This window comes from Ursus maritimus, unplaced genomic scaffold (genome assembly GCF_017311325.1).
Source record: "Ursus maritimus isolate PB19 unplaced genomic scaffold, ASM1731132v1 scaffold_21, whole genome shotgun sequence".
Classification (NCBI taxonomy): domain Eukaryota; kingdom Metazoa; phylum Chordata; class Mammalia; order Carnivora; family Ursidae; genus Ursus; species Ursus maritimus.
The window spans coordinates 56,511,455-56,536,225 of record NW_024424564.1 but is presented as its reverse complement, the minus strand read 5'-3'; the positions used below and the strand labels follow the sequence as shown (position 1 = coordinate 56,536,225).

Here is a 24,771-nt window from a genome sequence, read left to right as displayed (position 1 = left end):
CCCAGGCCCCGCACGCCGCGCACCCTGCGGGCCCGGCCTGCACAATGCGCGGCGCAGCCCCGGCCCGTTGCCCCGGGCAACCGCGGGACGCCCGGCGGCGCGGCCGGAGGCGGGGGCGCGGCGCGCGCCACGGGGCCGGTCCCGGGTGAGCACTGGCCCCCTCCCCTCGGAATCCCGGACCTGTGCCCCTGCGGATGCCAGACAGGACCCCTGTGCCTCGCCCCGCTTGAGTCCTCGGGATCCCTGACGCGCCCTCCTCCGTCCCGGGACTCCAGACCCCCGCCCCCAGGATTCTAGACGCCCCCCTCAGAACCCCAGAACTTCTCTTCCGTGGAACGCCGGGCCTTCCGCCCCACCCTGGACCCGTCCACCCCTTCACCTCTCCACGCTGCCCTCGGGAGCCCAGACCTGAGTCCCACCCCCCGCCCGCCCTCCCACCCCCCTTGGCGCTCCAGCCTTGTCCACCCCGTCCCCGGAAGCCCAGACCTACCCCTACAAACCTAGATTTGCCCTTCTCCCCCCAGACCTGCCCCGACCCTACACCTGCCCTCCCCTCAACCTGGCTTCAGAGCCCCGGCACCGACCTGCCCCGCCCCGCAGGGATGCCCTCCGGCCGAGACTCCTCGCCGAAGCCCCCTCTCCTTGCAGGGGCGCGAGCCGGCGCGAGGAAGGGCGAGCTGCCGGAGGCCGGAATGGAGCCGGGAGAAAGGAAGAGGCTCTCGTCCGCTTCACTGGAAGGAGACCCGAGAGAAGAGAACAGTCAGTGTCGTTCTCTCCCACCTTCTGGCCGCCCGCGGTTCAAGGCGCGAACCGGGTGGGGGCGAGCGGCTCGGACGCGGAGCGCAGGGCCCAGGGTTGACTCAGGACGTCCAGGGGCGTGAGGGCCCGCCGGGGCGGTCGGGGACCCTAGCCGCGGAGCTTGCGCTCGGACCGCCCTTCTCCGGACGCCCCCGCCCCCTCCAGCCCCCAGCCCTCCACCTTTCTGCCCTCCAAGCTTGTCGACTTCAGAGCTCAACTTGGGAAAGCGGCGGGAAGTCAGATGCTCGGGTTAAGGCGCTGTCCCGGGCACGTCACGGCCAGCCCTTTCCCCGATCTGAGTAAATCCGTGCGCTCGCCTTTCTGCCAGTGCGCTCATTCTCGTTGGTAAATACCTAAGAGCGAGCTCGCTGGGTCCAGGGTAGGCTCCTGTTCGTCTCTGTTAACCGCGGGGGGTAAGAGTCCCAGCTGCCCCACGTCCCGGCCAACAGTGGGCATCGTCCTACTCATTCTGGGCATCGGGTGGGTGTGAGTGGCGCCTCACTGTGGTTTCCATTTTCCTCTCCCTTCTGGGGCGCTTTGTGGAGTATCCGGTCCAGTCTTTTGGCCATTATTAAACTGGGTTGTGGGTTTTTCCTTATTGAGTGGTAGGAATTCTTTGTCTCTTCTGGATGCATGCCAGTTCTTTGTCAGTTAGTTGCGTTAAAATACCTTCTGGTCCGTGGCTGGTGTTTTCAGCCCCTTTAATGATCCCTTTAGAAAATCAACTGCTTAGTTGTAAAGACGTTTGTCAATCTTTTCTTCTATAGCTAGTCCTTTCCGAGTCTTACTAGGAAATCTATATCCACCCCATTGTCCAGAAAACAGTATCCTATGTTTTCTTTTAGAAACTTTATAATGTAACATTTCACATTTACCTCCACAATTCGCAGAGATTGACTATTTTATATGGCGTGAGATAGGGGTCGATGGGCAAATGCTCACTCTTCCCCCATGTGAATATCTAATTGACCCAGGTGGGTCCTGCAATGTCACTTTTGTGGAAAATCAGGGCTAGGCCTATTTTTTGTTTTCCATTCTGTTTTATTGATTTTTCTGCCTGTCCTGAATCCATACTACCCTGTTTCAATTCTAGTAGCTTTATAATAAGTCTTAATATTTTGTAGTGTAAGTCTTCCAACTTTGTCCTTCAAGATTTCTTCAGGTTTTCTTAGACTTTTGCATTACCATATAAATTTTAGAATCAAATTGTTAATTTAACACACACACACAATTCTGCTGGGCTTTAAATTTTGGTTACACTGAATCTATAAATTAATTTGGGTGAAACTTAATATTTTATCAGTATTGAGTCTTTCAACCCAGGAACATTTAGATCTTTGATTCTTGTCAACAGTGTTTTGTACTTTTCAGGGTACAGATATGGAAGACCTCTTTTGTTAGATTTACTCCTAGATATTTGATGTTTTTTAGAGATGACATGGTTGAGTTTCACTTTCTAATTATTCCCAGTATATAGAAATATAATTAATTTCATTGTACTGACTTGGCATTTGGTGACTTTGCTAACTAATTCTAATAGCTAGTAGATTCATTTTTATTTCTTACATAAACAATCATTATCTGCAAATCTTTTCAGTTTTTATACCTTTTCTTTCCTTTTCCTGCATTATTGCATTGGCTAGTACTTTCAGTATAATGTTGAATAGAAGTGATATAGTGGGCATCTTTTTTTGTTCCCAACTGAGGGGGAACGTGCTCAGTATTTCACCATGAAGTATGATGTTGCTATAAGCTTTAAAGCAAGTTCCCTTTTATTCATGGTTTACTGAGAATTTTTTAATGAATAGTTATTACATTTTATCATGTGCTGTCTTCTGCATCTATTGAGAGATAGTATATATTTTCATCATTTAGTCTGTTAATGTGGTAGATTATGTTGATGGATTTTCAAATATTAAACCAACTTTGTATTCCTGGAATAAACTTCACATGGTCATGTTGTATTGTTTTACACACTGGATCTGATTTACAAAGCTTAGGATTTTTATGTCTATTTTTATGAATGAGATTGGATGTACTATTCTTTTATTATAATGTCCTTATTAGGTTTTGGTATTAAACTTATAACCACATAGAAAGAATTGAAAGTGTTTCCTATTTCCCTATTCAATTTTTTTAAAGATTTTATTTATTTATTTATTTGACAGAGAGAGAGACAGCAGCGAGAGAGGGAACACAAGCAGGGGGAGTGGGAGAGGAAGAAGCAGGCTCCCAGCAGAGCAGGGAGCCTGATGCAGGGCTGGATCCCAAGACCCTGGGATCATGCCCTAGGCTGAAGGCAGACGCTTAATGACTGAGTCACCCAGGTGCCCGTATTTCCCTATTCAATGAAAGGGCTTATATAAGATATTTCCCCCCCTTAATGTTTGGAAAGATTGATCTGTGATGCCATCTAGACCTGGAGTTTTCATTGTGGGAAGCTTTTTAATTATGGAGTTAATTTCTTTACCAAAAGTAAGCCTACCTGGGTTTTCTGTTTTATGTCAGTTTTGATAAAGCTGTATTTTTCAAGGAAGATGTTAATTTCCTATGAACTGTCACATTATAGGCATGTGGAGGTTCATAATGTCTTATCATTTTAGTATCTGTACAATCAACAATGATGTCCCCTTTTTCATTCTTGATATTGGCGATTTGTGTTTTCTCATTTTTCTTGCTCTGTTTAGGTTTATCAATTTAAAAAAAAATGTTTCAATGATCCAACTTTTGGTTTGTTATTTCCCTATGGCACATTTGTTTTTTATTTAATTGAATTCTGCTCTTTATTATTTTTTGTCTTTTACTTTCTTTTTGTTTAATTGTTCTCTTGCTAGCCTCTTGGCATGGTAGCTTAGATAGCTTTCAAGTTGTTTTCTAATATATGAATTTAAATTTATAAATTTCCCTCTAATCACTTTTTAGCTGCATTGTAATGCTTTGATATATCATTTTTTTAAAAGATTTTATTTATTTATTTGACAGAGATAGAGAAAGCCAGCGAGAGAGGGAACACAAGCAGGGGGAGTGGGAGAGGAAGAAGCAGGCTCATAGCAGAGGAGCCTGATGTGGGGCTCGATCCCATAACGCCAGGATCATGCCCTGAGCAGGAGGCAGACGCTTAACCGCTGTGCCACCCAGGTGCCCCTGATATATCATATTTTTATTATCATTCAGCTCAAATCATTTTTGAGTTTCTCCTTTGGTCCATGTTTTATTTTTAAAGTGTGCTTCTTAATTTTTGAACGTTTAGGAAAATTCCTAGCTACCTTTTTGTTGTTAACTTCTAGTTTACCAGTTGTCAGAGAACTTAATCTATATCATTTCAATTCTTTGAAACTTATTGGGACTCTCTACGGTCTAGGATGTAATCGGTGTTGAAAGACATGTGAGTGAAGAAAACTCGTGTGTCAAGCTGTGGAACGCGGTGTCTGTACGTGCAGCTGGTCACTCACCACGTTCAAATCTGCTGGATTCTACTGATTCTTTGTTTAATCTTCTTTTTTATTTTAAATTTTTAAAACTTTATTTGAGAGAGAGCGTATGCACGCACAAGCTGGGTGGGGTGGAGTCAGGAGCAGAGGCAGAGGGAGAAGCCAGCTCTCTGAGGAGCAGGAGCCCGATGTGGGACTCGAACCCACGACCCTGGGATCACAACCTGAGCAGAAGGCAGACGCTTCACCGACTGAGCCACCCAAGTGCTCCCTTTGTTTAGTCTTTCATTTACTGAGAGAAGTAGGTCAAATATCTTAATATGATTGTGGATATTTTTTTTTTAGTTTCATCAGCTTGTATTTTTATGTATAATTAAGTTCATACACGTTTGGAATTTTTATATCTCCCTGACAAATTGATTCTTTTCATGTTATGGACTATCTCTCTTTTGTCTTTAATAATGATTTTATTAAATTTTTGTTCATACTTGTAAGTAAATATTACTATGTATCTAAATATTTACTAAGTATCTCTAAAAGGGACATTTTATAGATAACTAAACTCTTTTTTCACATTTGATAAGATGGACAATTCCTTACTAAACTCCAATCCCCAGAATATACTCGTATTTCCCCAGGAAGTCCCAGAGTTGGCTCGTTCAGATCTGGATGTGGTCGAGGACCACACGTTGCGTCAGGCTGTCCTGTGTCTCTGCTGTCGTTTGATCTGGACCGGCCACTCCTCTCGCCCTGTGTTTTCAGGATCCAGACTTGCTGAGGACCGCCCGTTGTTCTGGAGGACGCCTACCGTTGGGGCTCGTCTCGCTGTTGCCGCGGGGTTGGTTTGCTCTCCTCCTCCGCCGTCCCCTCTGTGAACCCTAGTGATCTGGAGATGAGCTCCGGAGACCTGATGAGACTTGGGTTGAGTGTTTTGCCGAGACTCCTTGGAGGTGGTGCTGTGCCCCCAGTTTGCCCATAGTGTCTGGCTGCCCAGTCACTGGACCGGTGCTGGCCAGACCCCTCCGTGGTAGGGTTGTGTTTCCCGTGGCCACCTGAGGAGTGGTGCTGGGGCACCTGGTGACTGCTCAAGGCCCCTGAGGTGGGGGGGCGGGCTCCCCAGAGAATCCGTCTGAGACGGGACTGGAGATTGGGCAGGAGGTTGTGCTGGAGGTTGACGAGAGGGTACTTCTGGATCAGTGAGGAACACAAGCCTGGGCAGGGGATGTAGTCATGGCTGCAGCGACCCCGGCCCCTGCTCTGGCATCACCACCACTGCCACACCCCCTCACCCCCCCACCCTCCCCGGGAACCAGCTGCCTGGGAGGCCCGTTCTCCACAAGGAATAGACGAGGAGCTGCGCTCTGCAGGGAGCGCTGCCCGCCCCCGCGGGCCTCCTCAGCCTTGTGAAGTCCCCATCCTGCCAGAAGATGTGCCAGGTGCCGCTTTCTGCCCCGCAGTTACGGGTTTCCAGGAAGGTGCTGGCGTGCAGGTGTCTGTGATGGCCTCGGGGGAGCACTGTGTTTGCGCTGCTGTCCCGCTCCCGAGAGTCTTCCTGGATGCCTGCACTGGGTCTGGCCAGTGACCATGTTTTGTGATGCCCCAGTGGTCCACACTCAGCCCTCCCACCTCTGCACGCTGCTTCTGCATCTTTTCGCTTCCCCCATCCCAGTCTGTAAGTGCTGCAAGGTGCCCTGAGATCAACTGGGGCTCCCAGTGTCCCAGACCAGGGGTCCCAGCTCTCCGGAGAGCTTGGATCCCTCCAGCCAGGGCAGGGGCGTGCTCAGAAACCAAGCCCAGGGGCCATGGAGGATCGTTTCGAGGCTGTTTACGGTGTCTCAGTTCACCAAGAGCTTTCAGCCTGAATGGAAATTAGGGTTTATGAAGATTTTCTGTATCTGTTGACATGGGATTTACGACTGTGCTGACCTTGTACTGTGGTAATTTTACGATGCTTGCTTTCCCAATCCAGCCTTGGAGTAACACAAGGTGGCCGTGGCGTGTAAGGCTCTGTGGTCTCTGAGTGAGCTACGCTGGCCCGTGAGCTTCCTTCCCTGGAACGTGCTGGCCTCATAGAGCACGTTAGGTGTGGCCATGGCTTTTCTGCCCTCGAGATGAGTTGTACAAGGTTAGATGTTCAGTACCGTCCCCCACAAAGCCGTGGGCCCTGGAGTTTCACGGAGGGGAAGGTTTTAAATGACATTTTAAGCCTCTTCTTTATTAGTTGGTCTCACCAATTGTTTATTAATTTTATTAGTCGTGAACCTTTGGCTTGACTAACCCTCTACTGGATTTTAAAAATATTTCATCTATGTCTCCTTTCTGTTAATTTTCTTGTATTTCTTTGGGTTTAAATTTACCGTTCGAAATCTAACATCTTGAGATGGATGCCTAACTCACTGTTTTTAGCCTCTGCTATTTTCAAATATATTCATCTACAGCTAAAAATCTCTTTATAAATACAACTTAACCAGAGCCCAGAGATTTGAAATTTGGTATTTTAATTATGGTTTAGGTAAGAAATATGCGGTACTTTCCATCTCGATTCCTTCGACACGTGGGTTACTTAGCACCATGTGTGTATGTACCTTGCTCTGTTACTGACCCCTGACTCAGTCGCTCTGTGATCGGAGGGTCGGCTTACACCAGACCTTCTCAGTGCTCTGCTTTCACTCACGCTCCCCGCATCCTGGAGGTTCCAACCGCGGCGGCCGCTGCGTGAGGGGCTCTGTGTGTTCACAAGGCGACGTCCAGGTCTTCATCCTCAAAGACCTTTGATGCCCGCTCGGCTCCCAGCAGCCCGTGCACGGCACGTGTCTGTGGCCTCCGTGTCTTGTCCCGTCGTTCTGCTAACCCTGGCTTTGCAATTGTTCCAAGGCCATGCTGTTGGACCAGGGGTGCGGGGGGTGTCCTTGTGCCCCCCAGCCCCTCCCGCCCTCCCTCTGCTCTGACTTTTGTCCCCGTGGACCCCGCATGGATGGAACCACTCACCGTGCTTCCTTCTGTGCCGGGCTTCACGGGAACATCTATACTGAGGATTTATTTTCCCAGTCGGTGCTTTAGCTTGCCTTTTCCTAACAGAGCAGAACGTGTCATTTTGCCACCTTGTACTTTCACGGCTGGTGCTCTCTCCCTGACCCAGGCCGCGCCCTGTGCGTCTAGCTTTCACGCGGAGACCCATGGTCCACTTCAGATGAGCCGTTGTGTGTCGTCAGCCGGGGTTCGACTTGTTTTCTGCACGCGGACCTGCAGTCGTCAGAACACCATCTCCACTGAAGGGCTTTGCTGTATCGATTGGCTGTGGGGTTGTGGGGTCCGCAGTGGGGAGGAAGAGCGGGGGTGGGTGGCTGGGTGTCTGTGCTGGCCTGTCCCGCCTGCGATGCTGTTCGGACATCCAGGCACCAGGGGTCCAGGAGGTGTTGGGAGGTCGGGTGGTGTGGGTGGAAGCTGTATGTTCCAGGGGTCTGGGCGTGGTGGAATTGAAAGCCACCAGACGAGATGAGATGGCCCAGGGAGTGGGTGCGGACGGGAAGCATGGAGTCTGAGGTCCAGGCCTGGGCAGTTCAAGGTTAGGGCATAGGGAGAAAGAAGGGGCTGCAGTGAGGAGGGGAAGGGGGGCCACGGGGAGCAGCACTGGCCAGCCAAGTGTCTGCTGCTCCCAGGAGCCAGGGCCCGGGGACTGACATGGGATCGGCTTGTGTGCGTATGACGTCAGCATGAGCCGCGTCCACAGTGGAGCGCAGCCAACAGGGGTGTGGAGAGAGGTGGAAGGCAGGAGTGTGGCGGGGTGTGGGGTACAGAGAGGAGGGTTTTCATTTTAATTTTTAAGGTGGTTGCACTGAAACTTGGTGTGCTGCTGGGAGTCTGGTGGCCGGAGTGGGGCAAGGAGTGGGGAGGGCTGGCCCAGACAGAGACTGAGGGGGGTGGTCATGGTGTGGTGTGGCCACAAAGTGGGGGGGGGAGCTCAGCAAGGAGAGAGGGTGCCCAAGCCACAGCTGCTGGGGGTGGAGGGCTGGGGGCGGAGAGAGGGCATGGCCAGGGGATGGTGGGCTGGGGGACGCAGCCTGGGGAGGGGGCTGAGGGCTTGCGGGAGGAGGGCCTGGGGGCCGGGAGGTGGGCTGGGAGGAAATTGATGGGTGTGTGGGTGGGCTGGGCTTCCTTCCCAAGTACCCCCGTGTACTTTTACGTTTGCCTGGATGTCTGTTTCTCTTCTGCAGAATTAAAAAGAGGAATTTCCCAAGACTTGACTTCTTCCCCCAAATTAGACAGATACAAAATAGCAAGACAATTAACAGAAAAGGCCATCAAGGTAAATGCCTTTTGGGGCTTGGGGCACTTTTAAAAAGTTTTCTTTATTTCAGCAATCTCTTCACCCAACATGGGGCTCGAACTCAGGACTCTGAGATCAAGAGTCACGGGCTGTTCAGACTGAGCCAGCCAGGTGCCCCAAGGTGGGGGGGAGGGGGGTTAAATGCAGAAACTTATTTTGGAATTTGGAAAGCAACTGGGTTGCCTTTGACGCGCTGAGCTCCCACGCTGCCGGGGTCCGCCAGCCTGGGTTGGCCCCGGACCCCAGTGCTGGGCCCCAGGTAGAGGGGAGAGGAGGGGGAAGTGCTGCGGTTGTCTAACGGGAGCAGAGGGCCATCTGCTGCCCCGAGAGCTCCAAGAGCCTTCGCGAGGCGAGGGGGCGGTATTCTTCGGCTTCGCCCTGCGCCCTGCGTTGACGGCTCTCGCTCAGAAGCCTGGGCGCGGGGGCTCGGGAAGAGCAGCACGTCATCCCCTCCCGCAACCCTTGGTTTGTTCCCTGTGTTCAGAGTGTCTAATGGTTTGTCTCCCTCTCCGATGACGTCTTATTTGATTTTTCCCTCCCTTCCTTTATGCTCCCCTGTTTTGTTTCTTAAATTCCACATATGAATGAAATCAGATGATAATTATCTTTCTCTGACTGGCTGATTTCACTTAGCATAATCCCCTCTAGTTCCAGCCATGTCATTGCACGTGGCAAGATTCTGTTTCTTTTGATGGCTGAGTGATATTCCATTGTGTTTATGGACCACATCTTCTTTCTCCATTCATCTGTCGATGGACCTCTGGGCTCCTTCAACGGTTTGGCTGTTGTGGACGTTGCTGCTGTGAACACTGGGGTGCAGGTACCCCTTTGGGTCACTGTGTTTGTACCATTTGGATAAATACTGGGTTTTTTCTATTTATTTTGTTACTGATTTTTGGCTCGGTTGCATGTGGTTGAGAACGTCATCTGCGTAAGTTACTCCAGACTTGCTTTGCGCCCAGCGTTTCGTGCATTTCTGTGAAAGCCGACGGGAGCTCCGTTCCCGGTTGTCAGGGTGGAGCCGGCTGGCCGCACTGTCAAGTCTCTGAGGGGGATGGAGATCTGCTCCGCGGTTCTGCCACTCGCGGAGAGAAGCGCGTTAGCGGCGTGCATTCCTTCGCCTTGTAGCTGTGAGGTTTTGCCCTACGCCATCTATAGCCCCTTACTAGGGAGTATCTTCCTGGTGAATTGAATCTGTACATGATGGCGTGATTTCCTTTACTTTAGTGGTTAATTTCGTCCCAAAGGCTGTTCTTTCTCATACTTAGATCCCTTCACGTTCTACTGTCCGTACGCGTGTGGTTTTGGTTTTCTCTCGTCAGCGGCCTAGGTTGAGATTTTAGAAATCCAGCCTGGCAGCCTTCCCCTTTTACCTGGAGCCTTGGCGTGTTTCTCTGTGACGCCCCCCGCCCCCGGGTCCTCAGAGGTCTCCGCGAGTCCTGTCTCCTTCCCTTGTCCGGTGTGTCCTGACTGCTCAGCTTCCCCCCCACTTTGAGCCTCCTTGTGGACTGACGACACTTTGGATTCCGTCTCTCTTCTCTTACATGCTACCAGGCTTATACTTTGCTTGTCTTCCTTTTGTAGTTCCCTGAGGAATTTTATTCTGTTAATTAAAATAATCAGCTTTTTAAAAGTTGTTCCATTTGACTATAAGTGAGCTGGAGTCCTGCTGGGGCACAGGTGCTGACACTCTTGCTGCCCCCCCTCGCAGCACCCCTCCGAAGCCAAGTTCATCCCACACCTCTGTCCTGGAGCACAGCCCTGTGGGGGCCGAGGGCAGGCTGTGGGCAGATTCTCTGCATGGAAGGAGGCTGAGAGAGGTGCTGACCTGCTGGGTCCTCCATGTGGGTGCTGGGACTGGAGCTCATCTTCTGGCCCCAGACACAGCCCTCTTGTTGCTGGGGGTCAGGAGCGGGTCCTCCCAGTGGGAACTGTAGGATGTGTCAGCTACAGATGCTGGGTACCAATCCACCATGAGCTTAGCTACTTAAACATACCCATTTATTACCTCACAGCCTCTGCAGGGTCTTCTGCTCAGGGTCTCTCAGAGCTGAAACGAGGCATCAGCTGGGCTGGGGTCCCATCCAGAGGCTCAACTGGGAAAGGTCTGCTTCCAGGCTCCCTTGGCTGGTTGGCAGGATTCATTCCCTTGTGGCTGTAGAGCTGGTTTCTTCAGAGCCAGCAACGGGGAGGTCCCTGCCGCTTTGAATCTCCAACTTCAGGGACGTCCTGGACCCTCTTCTTAAGAGCTGCACCTGATTAGGCCAGGCCCACCCAGTATAGTCAATCTTTCGGTTCATTCAAAGTCATCTAATTAGGGACACCATGGATTTGAGCCATTCCCCTCCTGCCCTGCCCTCCCTGCCTGCTCCCACAAACTCATGGGGCACTAAGCTGACTGCTGACCCTGCCCTGCAGCTCTCACCCTCTGTACCCTGCCCAGGGGAAGGCGACCAGGCTGTGCCTCAGTGGTGTGGGCCCCAGGGGCTCCAGCATGACCGTCGCTCTCCCGTCTCCCATCCCTCAGCTGGGAAGTCCTTGGTACACGCCACCCACTGCCAGCCCCCTGCCCGTCCCCAGGCATCTGTGTCCATCTCCACAGTCACGGGCAGAGGCCCAGCTTCCCTGCTGCTGGCCGCGTGCTATTGGCACTCCTGTCCCTCTGGCCCTTCTTGGGTGGTTGAATGGCTCTTCCCTCTCACTCCTCAAACCTCAGGCACCCATCCCCTCGCCCCCAAGCATGAGGGACTGTCACCTCCCGGAGAAAAGAAAGCCTAAGAGTGCATGGCCGCTGGCCATGACGCCTCGGTCCCACCTTCCAGACCAGGACCTGCACTGAGCCGGGGGTGCGCCCATGGTCCTGGCTGTACGGGGTCTCCTAGCCTTCGCGGGACGCAGGCCCATGAGTGCGAGGCCCACAAAGAATGAGCACGAGCCAGAGGAGGGCCCTGCTCCGTGCCTGTGTGTGTGCGTTCTCGGATGTTTCCGTGTGTTCCTTGGAGCGGGACATGTCACTCCACCTGCTGGCACAACTGTCTCACTCTGCCTCGAAGCCTCCCCGCACAGACAGTGAACCACCTTGTCTTTCAGTTCTTTAACTTAAAATATGCTCTTGCAATTTGAGGAAAAGAAGATTTTCGCCATTTACGGGCACTACCCAGTGATACGGGCCACCCTTCGAAGAAAGGGCTGGGTGGAGAAGAAGTTCCACTTCCTGCCCAAGGTCATCCCGAATGCAGATGATGACAGTGCGGGGGTGACTGGTAGTGTATCGAAGGTGTCTTGTCTCTCGGTGTAAGGCTTGTGTGTGTGTCTGTCAGGGGACCAGAGTGAGCCCCACCTCTCGGGGGAGTGCCGTTCTGGCCTGCGGGGCCTGTGATTTGGGCCTCCGCTGCATGTGTAGGGTCCCCCTGGGAGGGAGAGGCCGTTGCCCTCCCGGCCTGCCTTCCCCAGGCATCCACACAGCAGGCCTGTGCTTTCAGAACCTGGTCTGATGGCTTCTCAGTGCCCCCCCCCCCCGTCCATGCCCACGACTTCTCAGACTTCTCAGTGTCCCCCGTCCATGCCCACGACAGGCCTCCTCCTCCCGTGTCTGGGCAGCTGCCACCATCCTTCAGTGGTCCTGCCCTGTCTGTGCCTCCTCTGACCCCGCTGGTCACCCTCAGTCACTGTGCCCGAGGCCCCCCCTCCCACGCTGCACAGAGCATCAGCACTTTCTTGGCCCTGGAGTCTCAGGGGGCCAGCTCCCACACGGTGCTTGAGACCCGTGTCAACCCCGTCGCCATCCCTGCCCGCACCCCTCTCCACCACACTCACCCCAAGGCTGCCTCTCCCGCCCCACACCTGGGGTCCCCGACCCTGGCACTGCACCGGGTGGAGGGGCCACGCGGTGGACACTGGGGCAGGTAGATGTCGCCTGAGCCTGATGCCGCCCTGCTCCATCTCAGGACCCGCGAGGGGCCCCTGGGGATGAGTTGTTGAGCCGTCAGCAGGTGCGCCGTGGCCGAGGCGGCTGCTGGCTGAGTGGCCAGAGGGCCGCTGAGGTGCTCAGGCCCTGACACGCTGACGGCTCTCCGGGCGTTGTGTTTGCAGAACATAAATGTGCTGAAGGCAAAGAAAATCAGGAAGTGGCTTTGGAGAAGACAGACGACATCCATGATGTGATGGTAGGTCTCCACACCTGAGGTCCCGCGGGCCAGGCGGGCCTCCGTCCCCCCACCTCCTGACACTGTCACCTTCCCTGGGCCATGTCCTGGGGACGGGCGGCAAAGCCACTCACACCGGGCTGCTGCACGCATGTGTGTGCATACACTCATGTTTGTGTGCGCTTGCGTGTGTCCGTGTGCACCCGTGTGTGCGTGCGCCTGTGTGCGCGCTCCTGTGCGTCCGTGTGCGTCACGTGCACCCGCGTGCGTGCATGTGCGCGCTCCTGTGCGTCCGTGTGGGTGCTTGTGTGCGTCACGTGTGCGTGCGTGCGTGCGTCCGTGTGCGTCACGTGCACCTGCCTGCGTGCGTGCACTTGCACGCTGCCCTTTATACTTTAGTCTGACAGTTCATGCCACGCTGGAACAAATGAGACTTATGCCAGAAAGTGACAACAGACGCGATGCACGTCGCTCTAGAGGGGGGAAGGAAGGCTGTGAGTCCGGCATTTGGGATGAGTTTTGGGAAGTGATGCTGGTGGCCGGCTCCCTGCTCCCTCCAGGCACTCTTGTGGGCATTGGGGTAGGGGGAGCCCAGTCCTGCCCTAACATGGGGTCAAGGTAGACCAGCCTGTGTTATAGAATTGTGGGTGTGTCCTCAAATGCTGGTCTGCAGAGAATGACCCCCAGGGCCTTCAAGGCGTCAGAATTTTGGAGAAGCTTTTCCTTTCCTTGTATCTGTTTGGTAAGACTTTTGACCACACAGGTGCTTTGTTTGTAAACACAGAATCAGAGCCCCAAGGCCACCCTGGGTCTAGTTCTGGCCCCACTGTGAGGTCCCCGTGCTCCGGTGGCCCTGGCCGCCTGCTCTGAGGGAGTGGGGGCAGGGGGAGGCTGGCTCCCATGGTCTCCCGGGCCACGAGGCAGTGCACTCAGCCCATGCCCACGTGTGGCATGTCCCTGAACCCCACAAGGGCACCCATGGGGCAGACGGCTCAGACCTCATTCGGCTACACACACGGGGGCTCCCCTTGGTGTGGAGCCTGCCCTTGCTTCCTGAGAGCAGAACCCCTGGGTGAGAGGGGTTACCCCCAGTGCAGCACACGGTAGCCCCTCCAGGGACACCCGTTGCCAGCCTTCCAGACCGACAGTCACAGTTGGAATACACACTTCAAGTGTCATTTAAAATCTCATTTCCACAGTATGGAGGCTCCTCAGAAAGTTAAAACTAGAGCTACCCTCTGACCCAGCGTTGCAAGACTGGGTATGTACCCAAAGGACACAAACATCGTGATCCGAAGGGGCACCTGCACCCCAATGCTTATAGCAGCGACGTCCACAGTAGCCAAACTCCGGAAAGAGCTCAGAGGTCCATCAGCGCATGAACGGATAAAGACGTGGTCCATATTCACAATGGACTATCACGCAGCCATCAGATAATGAACTCTTGCCGTTTGCAAGGACGTGGATGGAACTAGAGGGTGTTATGCTGAGAGAAATAAGTCAGTCAGAGAAAAGCAATTATCGTATGATTTCACTCGTATGTGGAATTTAAGGAACAAAACAGGATCATCGGGGAAGGAAAAAAAAGAGGGAGACACAGCATAAGAGACTCGTAACAAGAGAGAACAAACAGGGTTGATGGAGGGAGGGGGTGGGGGATGGGCTAGGTGGGGGATGGGCATTGAGGAGGGCGTGGGATGAGCTCGGATGTCGTTCAGAAGTGATGAGTCACTCAATCCTACATCTGAAACCGATTTTACCATATACGCTAACTCACTAGAGTTTAAAGAAAAACTTGAAAAAAATCTGATTTCCTTCACTCTTAACTTACATCCCAACTTCCAAAGATACGAACCTTAGACGCAGGGTATTGATGAGGGTTTCTTTCTTGCCAGTCCAGGTTGGTAAAAAACGAAATGCCGTACTTCCTCTGGACGATCAAAAGGGACGTCATTGACTATCACAGCCTGAGCTGTGACCAGATGCTGAATCACTATGGGAAGACAGCTTCCTTCACCACCAAGGTGAGAGGGGGGACTTGGGGGGGGCTGGCGGGAGCGGGTACAGGGCAGCGCCTGGCCTCCTGCAACTCCAGTGGCTGTGTTTGGGAGGCCTCGTAGGGACCAGTCACCTCAGGGCTCCTCCCCAGGACGACTGCTGCCCGGGCAGAGGCCACACTGCCCGTTACAGTGTCCAGAGGCCCTCAAACCGGCTCCACTCACACCCCCAGAGCCCTCTGCGCCCTTGGCCCTGTGTCCGTCCTCTGGGTATGCAGGCCAAACCACCACAGCCCTGCGTAAGCTCTGCGCCCTGGAGAGGTCCTGGGTCCCAGGGAGAGCCAGGCCGCCTCCCCTGCACGGGGACTCATGGCTGCAGGGGGCCTGGGCACCTCCTGTCCTCACCTCCTTTTGGCCCCTTGTCCCCATCCTTTGACTCCGAGGGCTGACGTTCAGGACTGGGGTCAGCCAGGGTGGACAGGCCTGCCTGGACTCACGCAGGAGAGGTTGGGTAGAGGGGCTTCCGGGCAACAAGGAGACCATCCCCTCAACACGCAATGATGACACGGAGGGTCAGGGATGAGGCTCACACTGCCCCCAGGGCTTCCTGTGGGTGTCTGGCCCCATGCACCCTCACCCGGCCTCAGCTGCTGGCCTCCTTCGGGGTGCGGGCGGAGGAGCTCCCCTGGGCTCCCTACAAAGACCCCGTGCAGCGTGGCCACCAGTGTGCCCAGCAGCCAGCAGGCACTGCATCTCCCCAGCGCTTGGCACCTTTTTCCAAATGCGGCCCGTGGTGACTGTGCCCAGAAGCTCGGTCCCTCCTTCCTGGGGCCTGGGCCCAGCACCAGTTAGGGACCTGGGAGATAAATGCAGGACCTACCACCCTTGTGGCCTCAGATTGCCCCAGCCTGCACATGGGGTCCCCCTGTTGTTTGAACCAGCTGGCCGGGCAGGAAGGGCAGGGGGCTGGGGAGGGGTCTGCTCCAGGAAGCGCCCCTCCCAGGAGCTCTTTGGAACGGGTGCCGCCTGCCAGACCTGTGGGCGTTCAGGCTGGTCTGAGGGGACCAGCACGTGGCCTGTGGGGGCCTAACGTGCCGCTGTCTCTGGAGATCGGGCTATGTGTGAGCATGAGGAGCCTGCCGTGGTACGTCCAAGCCAACCCCGACTCCTTCTTCCCCCGCTGTTATGGCCTCTGCACTGAGAGTGAGAAGCAGGAGTTCCTGGGTAAGTCCGGGGCTGAGGCGGAGGCCACCTGGCGTCAGGGCCCCTCTGTGGTCCACCTCCCGCTGAGGGGCTGCGGGAGCCTTTGGAAGGGGGGTGGGCTGGGCCACAGCTGCAGGGCCGGGGACTGGCGGGGGGTGTTGGCAGAGGGCCTGGTCCTGTCCCGAGACCCCTCCCCAGGGCTCAGCTCCCTTTCGAGGGGCGAGGGCTAGTCCAGACACTTCTACGAGCAGCACCGGTAAAGCAGGATGCGTGGGAGGCTGGTGGAGGCTGTGGACTCTCGCACCAGCAGCTTGTTTCTGACTGGATTTCTGGGGGAGGCTGGCGTGGGGACAGTCCTGGGACCCAGAACTGAGCGCCTGTGGACCACGGGCTCTGGCCTGGGAACAGAGGGAGGGTTCCTGGTTTGAGCTGACGAGAGAGGGACAGAAAGTGAAGGTCAGAGCAGCTGGGCAGTGTTCATTTGGGGGTGACCCGTGTTTCTGGAGCACCTGATCTGGGGGCCTCGGAGATCCGGCTTCCACCAGCACCCGTGCCGTAGGTCCTGACCCCACCCTGGGTCTCCCAGGAGCACACAGACGCAGGCAGGACAAGGCAGGGGCCGTGGGGGCTGGAGGTGAGAAGTGCAGCGGAGGGGAGGGCAGTGAGCAGGGGTCTCTCAGAGAGGGGGCACTAGGCGGAGACCCAGAGGCAGGGAGGCCCAAGGGGACCAGGCTGGAGCAGGCCCTGTACCTGCGTGTCCACAGGGCCCAGGGCCTAGGAGTCAGCGCACAAGCTCAGGGGTGTTTGTTCTGGAGGAAGGAGACTCAGGTGCGAAGCTCCAGGGCCCTGGAGGGGCCGGGGAAGGGAATGCAGGTTCTGGATGTCTCCATCTGGGCGGATCGGGGGTCTCCTCTGTGGAGACGAGCAAGGAGCAAGTTTTGGTTTGGTTTTGGCGAGAAGGTACTGGAACTTCTTGCGGACCTCCCAGGGGGCATGGGTTGGAGTGGCATTGGGTAAGACAGGCCTCAGAGCGTGGGCTTGCTCACGGGGATGCTGGCTGCCTCTCCTGGCCCCAGAGAGCACTCAGAGCCAGGCCAGCCCCAAGCCCGGGTCTGCGGGACCCAGAGCTGCCTTCCATGCAAGGTGGGTGTGCAGGGCCCCCCTGTGGAAGCCAGCATGTCCAGGGAGGTCCAGAGAGGCTCCTGGGATGGGAAGGTCCTACTGTGTCTGCAGGGGGCTTCTGTCCTCTGCTGTGGGGCTGAGGGCACAGGGAGCAGGAACGAGGACAAGCACAGGGGCCTCCATGGACGTGGCCCTGGGTGGGGGTGGGGAGAGCAGAGGAGAGTAGGGAGGGGGTGTGCAGGGGGGTGTATTAGACTCCCATCTGCAGAGGAGCAGGAGGAAGAAGGACCAGGTTGGAGGTGGGGGCTGAGGGCAGAGCGAACCGCCCCCTCCAATGCTGTGGGGGCAGGAAGGGAGGCCACTGCAGGCTGTGGGGCACCGAGGCTGAGGACAGCTGGTGCTGGCCGAAGTCCCTGGTCCCCGGCGCAGGCAGAGGGGGCGAGGCCTTGGTGTCCTTTCAGACGACTTTCGGCGCACGGTGGCCTCCAGCATCCTCAAGTGGGTGGTCAGCCACCAGAACCACGGCAGAGGCAAACCCAGCAGCAGGGGGGAGGCCTGCGACACGGGCCCCGGCAACAAGAAAGGTGTGTGTGGGGCCCGAGGCTGCACCGTGCCTGGAGGCTGTGCCGGGAGGGACAGCGGGGCCATGCGTCCGGGGTGGTGTTGTCCCCCGCCCCGCAGAAGGAGGTGACAGGGAATGGCTTTCCTGCGTGGCACAGGGTCACCGTGGCGTCAGGCCTATGAAACCCAAATCAGTATTTCGTTGTTCACTCTCTTGGAGCCTTTTTAGCTTCACGGCCAGGTTGAGCAGAAGGTACAGGGATCTCCCATGTACGCCCGGCCCCCGCCTCCTCTCCTACCACCCCTCACCGATGGAGAATTTGTCGTGATCGGTGAACCACGTTGACACGTCACTGTCACGCAGACCACTTCCTCTGCGATTGGGGTCAGCAGTTTGTCCTGTGACCTCGGTTCTCTGACGGAGCAAAGAAGAGTTGTTGGTTTACTTGTCACGGTGGACTGGCAACTTCCAGGCCCCTTCTGTGCCTGACCAGAAAACAGAAGTGCGCATTTTCACTTTAAGGCAGCTATTTTATGTTCTGTGAATTTCACCTTGATACAGTTTAAAAACGCTCGTTGTAGTCTCTACAGCAACCACGTGAACGGCAGCCCCTTCTCCTGGTCCGCCGCTGCTGGGGCCCTGGGTCTGCGATGCCTCAGCCCCCACGGTGCCCAACCCCCCCAGCCCCACGCACACTTGCGGAGTTGGTTTTGTACAGCTTCCCAGCCTCCCCGTTCCTCCGGGCTCCGACCCCACAACCACGCGGACTGTTGCTGATTGCCGGCTCGTTCTCCCTCGCGGACTAGGGCTCCGGGCTGCCTTGCGTGGGAGCTGGGCTCCTGGAGGTTCGCTCTCACCTTGGCGGGAGGACTCCCTGTGCTCAGTGCTTCCTGACACCCGCGGGTTCAGCTTGACTCCGGGGCCCCAGGAGCATGAGATGCCGAGGAAGAGGCCAGACGCAGGCAGCCGCCAAGCGCCTACCGGCTTGCGGGCGTCAGACGGGGCTGCTCCCAAGTACTTACTGAGTACCCGGCCTGTGCCCAGAAAAGTAAAGGTTTTGTAGCAAGTTCGGAAGGCGTGCCACATGGCCGCCCGCGGGACTGAGTCTGGTTGGAGGGTATGTGCAGCGGGGGAGGCGCACCTGGAGCGCAGGTTGGCTGCCCAGAGAAGGCGTGGAAGGCTGGGGTGGTCTTTGTGCAGTGCCCCAGGCGGTCCCCACTCCACAGCCCGTGCTTGGGTTTCAGCTTCCGAGAATGCCGAATCCAAGCTCAAGGGCCTCTCGGGACAGCTCGTGGACGCCGCGTGCAAGGTGTGCCAGGCCTACCTGGGGCAGCTGGAGCACGAGGACATCGACGTCTCTGAGGACGCCTCCAAGGACCTCACGGAGGACGAGTGGAGGGATCTGACACAGCAGTACTACTCCCTCATTCAGTAAGACGCACCTTGTCCGGGGCCCTCTGGCCGTGCCTGGGGCCGGGCGGCGAGAGCCAGCGTGCACCTGCTGGCTCACCTAAATGGGGTGCGTGGGGGCGGGCGTCACAAGTGCCTAGGGAGGTCCCGCCTCTGGGACGTCTGAAGCACCTGTCTGGGTGTTGGGGTGAATCAAGTTGGTTGTTGTTAGCCCCCTTCAGATACATGACTTCCAAACAGTTTCTCTTATTTTGTGATTGCCTTTTCACTCTGTTGATTGTATCTTTTGATGCACACATTTAAAAACCCCATGAAGTCCAATTTGTCTGTTTTTTTCTCTTGTTGCCTGTACTTTGGTGTCATATCCAAGAAATCATTGAGGACTTCAATGTCTTGAAGATTTGGCCCTACATTTTCTTCAAGATTTTCATAGTTTTTGATCTTACATTTAGGTCTTTGACCCATTTTGCATTAATTTTTTCACATGGTTTTAGGTAAGGATCCAAACTCATTCCCCATTGAATAGCATGGGCACCCTTGTCAAAAATCATTTCACCATATACGAGAGGGTTTATTTCTGGGGTCTCTGTTCTGTTTCATTGGTCTTCTGTCTGTCCTCATGCCAGTAACACACTGTTTTGATAAGTGTAGCTTTGTTGTAAGTTTCAAAATCAAGAAGTGTATGTCGTCCATCTTTGTTCTTTTTCAAGATTGTTTTGGCTATTCGGGTCCCTTGAGAGTCTATTTGAATTTGAGGGTGGGTTTTTCTATTTCTGTGAAAAACATCATCGGGATTTTGAATAGGAATTGTATTGAATTTATAGATCATTTTGGCTACTACTAGCATCTTAAACAATATTAAATCTTTTAATCCATAAACATGGACGTTTCTCCATTTATTTATGTCTTCTTTAATTTCTTTCAGCAATTTTTTGTAGTTTTTATTGTACCTTTCGCCTCCTTGGTTAATTCCTAAGTATTTTATTATTTTTGATGGGGTTGTAAGTAGAATTGCTTTCATAATTTCCTTTTCATATTGTTCCTTGCTAGTATACAGATATGCGACTGATGTTTGTTGACTTTATATCTTCTTACTTTGTACTTATTAGATGTAACAGGGTTTTTTGGTGGAATCTTTAGGATTTTCTACATATACAATCATATCACCTGCAAACAGATCATTTTACGTCTCCTTTTCTAGTTTGCCATTTATTTCTTTTCCTTCTCTTATTGCTCTTGCTAGCACGTCTATTACTCCGTTGAATGTTGAAAGTAGGCATTCTTGTCTTATTCTTTTTTTCTTCTTGTTAAGTAGACTCCACATCCTATGTGGAGCCCAGCACAGAGCTTGAACTCACAGCCCTGAGATCAAGACCTGAGCTGAGATCAAGAGTTGGACACTTTACTGATTGAGCCACTCTGGCACCCCTTGTCTTATTCTTTTTTTTTTTTTTTTTTTAAGATTTTTTATTTATTTATTTGACAGAGAGAGACAGCCAGCGAGAGAGGGAACACAAGCAGGGGGAGTGGGAGAGGAAGAAGCAGGTTCCCAGCAGAGAAGCCCCATGTGGGGCTCGATCCCAGAACGCCGGGATCACACCCTGAGCTGAAGGCAGACGCTTAACGACTGTGCCACCCAGGCGCCCCACCCCTTGTCTTATTCTTAATCTTAAAGGAAAACCTTTCAGACTTTCACCATTGAGTATAGCGTTTGATGTAGGTTTTCATATGTGGCCTTTATTATGTTGAGTTAACTTCCCTTTATTCCTGGTTTGTTGAGTGTTTTTATTAGGAAAGGGTGTTAAAGTTTGTCAAGTGCTTTTTCTGCATGAATTGAGATGGTCGTGTGGGTTTTCCCTCTTCATCTGGTAATGTGGGATATCATGTTAATTGATTTTCAGATGTTGAACCATTCCTGCGCTCCTGTAGTAAACCCCTCCTGGTTTTGGAGTGCGATCCCTTAATATGCTGCTGAGTCTGGTTTGCTAGCATTTGTTGAGGATTTTTGCGTCAGCGTTCATAAGGGACATTGATGTGTAGTTTTCTTTTCTTGCAGTGTCTTTGTCTGGCTTTGGTATCAGAGTAATTCTGGCCTCATAGAACAAATTAGAAGTGTTTCCTCCTCTTCCATTTTTTGGAAAAGTTTGAGAAGGACTGGTATGGTTCTTCTCTAAATGTTTGGTAGAATTCACCGTGGAGCTGTCAGGCCCTGGGCTTTTCTTTGTTGGGAGATTTTTGAATACTGATTCAAACACTTTACTAGTTATAAATCTATTCATATTTTCTGTTTCTTCACAATTTAGTCTTGGTAGCTTTTGTGTTTCTTGGGAATTTGCCCATTTCATTTAGGCTTCCCAATTTCTTGGTGTACAACTGTTCATAATACTCTCTTATAGTCTTTTTTATTTTTGTAGAATCAGTAATGATGTCGCCAATATCATTTTTTATTTTAGTAACTTGAGTATTCTCTCTTTTCTAAGTCCATTGAGCTAAAGGTGTGTCAATTTTGTTGATCTTTTCAAAGAACCAACTTAGTGTTTAATTAATTTTCTCTATTTTGATTAATTCTGCTCTAATCTTTATTGATCAATTCATTCCACTAGCTTTGGGTCTAGTATATTCTTTTTCTCGTTTCTTAAGTTACAAAGTTAGGCTGCTGTTTTGGGACTTTTCTTGTTTTTTAATGTAAGCCTTTATAGCTGTCAGTTTCCCCTTTGGCACCACTAGCAATCCCATATGCTTTAGTACGTTGTATTTTCATTTTCATTTGTCTCTAAGCATTTTTCTAATTTCCTTTGTGATTTCTTCTTTGAGCCATTGGTTATTTAAGAATGTGTCCGTTATGTGAGGGAGCCTGGGTGGCTCAGTCTGTTGAGTATGGGAGTCTTGATCTCAGGGTCAGGAGTTCAAGCCCAGCTTTGGGCTCTACCTGTGAAGCCTACTAAAAAAAAACTTTCTTACAAGAGAATGTGTTAATGTCCACAAATTTGTTTCTCCACTTGATTAGATCTTTTAACATGTATGTCAAGGATGCTTTATGGCTTCCGTGTCCAAATCTTGCATTTCTTTTGTTAGATGTATTCCTATGTGTTTTATTCTTTTAGATATTATGAATGGAATTGTTTTTTTAATTTTGTTTTAGGGTTTTTTGTGGGCAGAATATAAAAGTATAATTGATTTTTTTAAAGATTTTATGTATTTTGGAGAGAGAGAGAGAGGCGGGGGAGGGGCAGAGGGAGAGAGAAACCCAAGCAGACTCCACGCTGAGTGCAGAGCCCAACACGGGGCTCGATATCACAACTCTGAAACCAAGAAGCTCAACCGACTGGGCCACCCAGGCACCCCCATAATTGATTTTTTTATATTGATCTTGTAACTGTAGCTTTGCTGAATCCATTTATTAGTTCCAGTGCTTCGTACTGTGTGTGTTCCTTAGGATTTTCTATATATAGGATATGTCATCTATGAATAAAAACAATTTTATTTCTTCAAGTCCAATTTAAGTTCCAGGAACTCAGTTGGCTTAATATTTAAAAACTGATCGGTGGGATATTAGTCACCCTTAAAAAGGAGGTTCTGGTGCCTGCTATAGCATGGGTGAACCTTGAGGACATTGTAAGTGAAAAATACAAATATTGTGTGATTTCACTTGTATGAGGTACTTAGGGTGGTCAAAATCACAGAGACAGAAGGTAGATGGTGGTTACCAGGGTCTGGGGGAGGGGATGGGGAATGAGTGTTTAATGGGGACAGAGTTTCAGTTTGGAAGATGAAAAATCCTGGGGGCAGGTAGGGGTGATAGTTGCACAATATAAATATTCTTCATACTACTGAGCCTCACACTTAAAATGGCAAATTTTATGTTATATATATTTTACAATAAAAAATAGAAAAAAATGTCAATTGGTAGATTCTATCACATTTACAGAATAAAGAAGAAAACTCTAAAGCTAACATATTTCTTAATGGTATGTATTGAAAGTGTTCTCCTTGAAATCAGAATGAGACAAAAATGCCCGCTATCATAACCGCTACTCATATGGGCTGAATGGTCTGTTTAGTTTAATAGTACAGAAAAAAAGAAAATAGAAGGCATAAGATCAGAAAGAAGCAAACCTATTTACTGATGACCTGATTATGCACATAGAAAATTTTAAAAATCACACAGAAAGTTACGTGAGTTTAGTGAGGTCAGTAGGCACCAGGTGGTGTCCGTATAGGCTCACAACAATCATAGAGTGGAATTCTAAAGATGCAATCTATAATAACATCAACAGACATCCAGAAAACATATTATTATGTAATAATATAAACCGAAGACCCTAAACAGAACATTATTAAGTTTAATAGAAATCAGTGACCTAGGGGGCGCCTGGGTAGCGCAGTCGTTAAGCGTCTGCCTTCGGCTCAGGGCGTGATCCCGGCATGCCGGAATCGAGTCCCACATCGGGCTCCTCCGCTGTGAGCCTGCTTCTTCCTCTCCCACTCCCCCTGCTGTGTTCCCTCTCTCGCTGGCTGTCTCTCTGTCACATAAATAAATAAAATCTTTAAAAAAAAAAAAAAGAAATCAGTGACCTAATAAGTGTGTGTGTGTGTTTAATAAAACCATGTTCATAAATTCGAAGACTCAGTGGTATAGAGATTTTTTTTCTTCCCAAACTAAGCTACAGATTCAACGTAATCCCGATCAAAAATCTATGCAGGGATTTTTCTTACGGGCTTGAGTGGGAGGAATTGACAAACTGATTCTAAAATTTATTTGGAAATACAAGTGATTTAAGAAAAGCCAAGACAACCTTGATCAAGAAAAACAAAATTAGGGGCGCCTGGGTGGCACAGCGGTTGAGCGTCTACCTTCGGCTCAGGGCGTGATCCCAGCGTGATGGGATCGAGCCCCACATCAGACTCCTCCGCTAGGAGCCTGCTTCTTCCTCTCCCACTCCCCCTGCTTGTGTTCCCTCTCTCGCTGGCTATCTCTCTCTCTGTTGAATAAATAAAATCTTTAAAAAAAAAAAAAAGAAAAACAAAATTAGGGAACTTTTACCCGTATTTCAAGACTTACGATACATGTACCGTCACCCAGACGGGGTGGCATTGGGCTACAGGGCGTTACCAGACCATTGTCACGGAACAGCGTCTAAATGCAGATTGTCATGCACACGGGCATGTAGCACCAACCCTTAGGAACGGTTAGTCCTTGCACTAAATGGTGCCTGAGCAATGAGCACCCTTGTGGACAGAAAAGGTGTATCTTGAATCCTGTCTCCTAAACACACAAAGATTAACTTGAGATGTACATGTGAAATGTGAAAGTTACAGAAAAGGAAAACATGGGAGTATATCTTCGTAACCACAAGGAAGACAAAGATTTCTTAAATAGTTCACTAAAAGCACTAATCATAATAGAGCAAGTTGATAAATTGTACTTCATTGACATGAAAAACTGTTTATGAAGAAACACGACCCGGAGAATGGAAAGACAAGCCACAGAGTGGAGGGACACACTACACGCACATCCCACAGAGGTCTCACGGCATCTCACGGGCTCTCTGGATCTTGCTTTGTAGTGGTGACGCGTTCATCTCCAATTCAAGGAATCACTTTTCGCAGTGCCAGGCTCTGCTGAATAAAATCGCGTCCGTGAACCCTCAGACGGACATCGACGGGCTTCGGAACATCTGGATCATAAAGCCTGCAGCCAAGTCTCGCGGCCGAGGTGAGTCGGAGGCTGGGCGCTGCGAGGCGGCTACCTGTGCCCCCCGCCGCCCCCCCCCCC

At 51.9% G+C, this 24,771-nt stretch overlaps 1 protein-coding gene across 1 annotated transcript in view; it reads left to right on the top strand.

Annotated features, from left to right (window-relative positions):
- Positions 1 to 634: 634 nt before the first annotated feature.
- Positions 635 to 24,771, top strand: part of TTLL8 (tubulin tyrosine ligase like 8) — a 30,607-nt gene continuing 6,470 nt past the window's right edge. Inside the window, exons 1-9 of the mRNA XM_040637748.1 lie at positions 635 to 759; positions 8,444 to 8,535; positions 11,681 to 11,819; positions 12,649 to 12,722; positions 14,597 to 14,725; positions 15,808 to 15,922; positions 17,485 to 17,607; positions 18,830 to 19,016; positions 24,563 to 24,711. Coding sequence (XP_040493682.1) covers positions 693 to 759; positions 8,444 to 8,535; positions 11,681 to 11,819; positions 12,649 to 12,722; positions 14,597 to 14,725; positions 15,808 to 15,922; positions 17,485 to 17,607; positions 18,830 to 19,016; positions 24,563 to 24,711 — 1,075 coding nt within the window. The 5' untranslated portion in view covers positions 635 to 692. The remainder of the gene's footprint in view (positions 760 to 8,443; positions 8,536 to 11,680; positions 11,820 to 12,648; positions 12,723 to 14,596; positions 14,726 to 15,807; positions 15,923 to 17,484; positions 17,608 to 18,829; positions 19,017 to 24,562; positions 24,712 to 24,771) is intronic.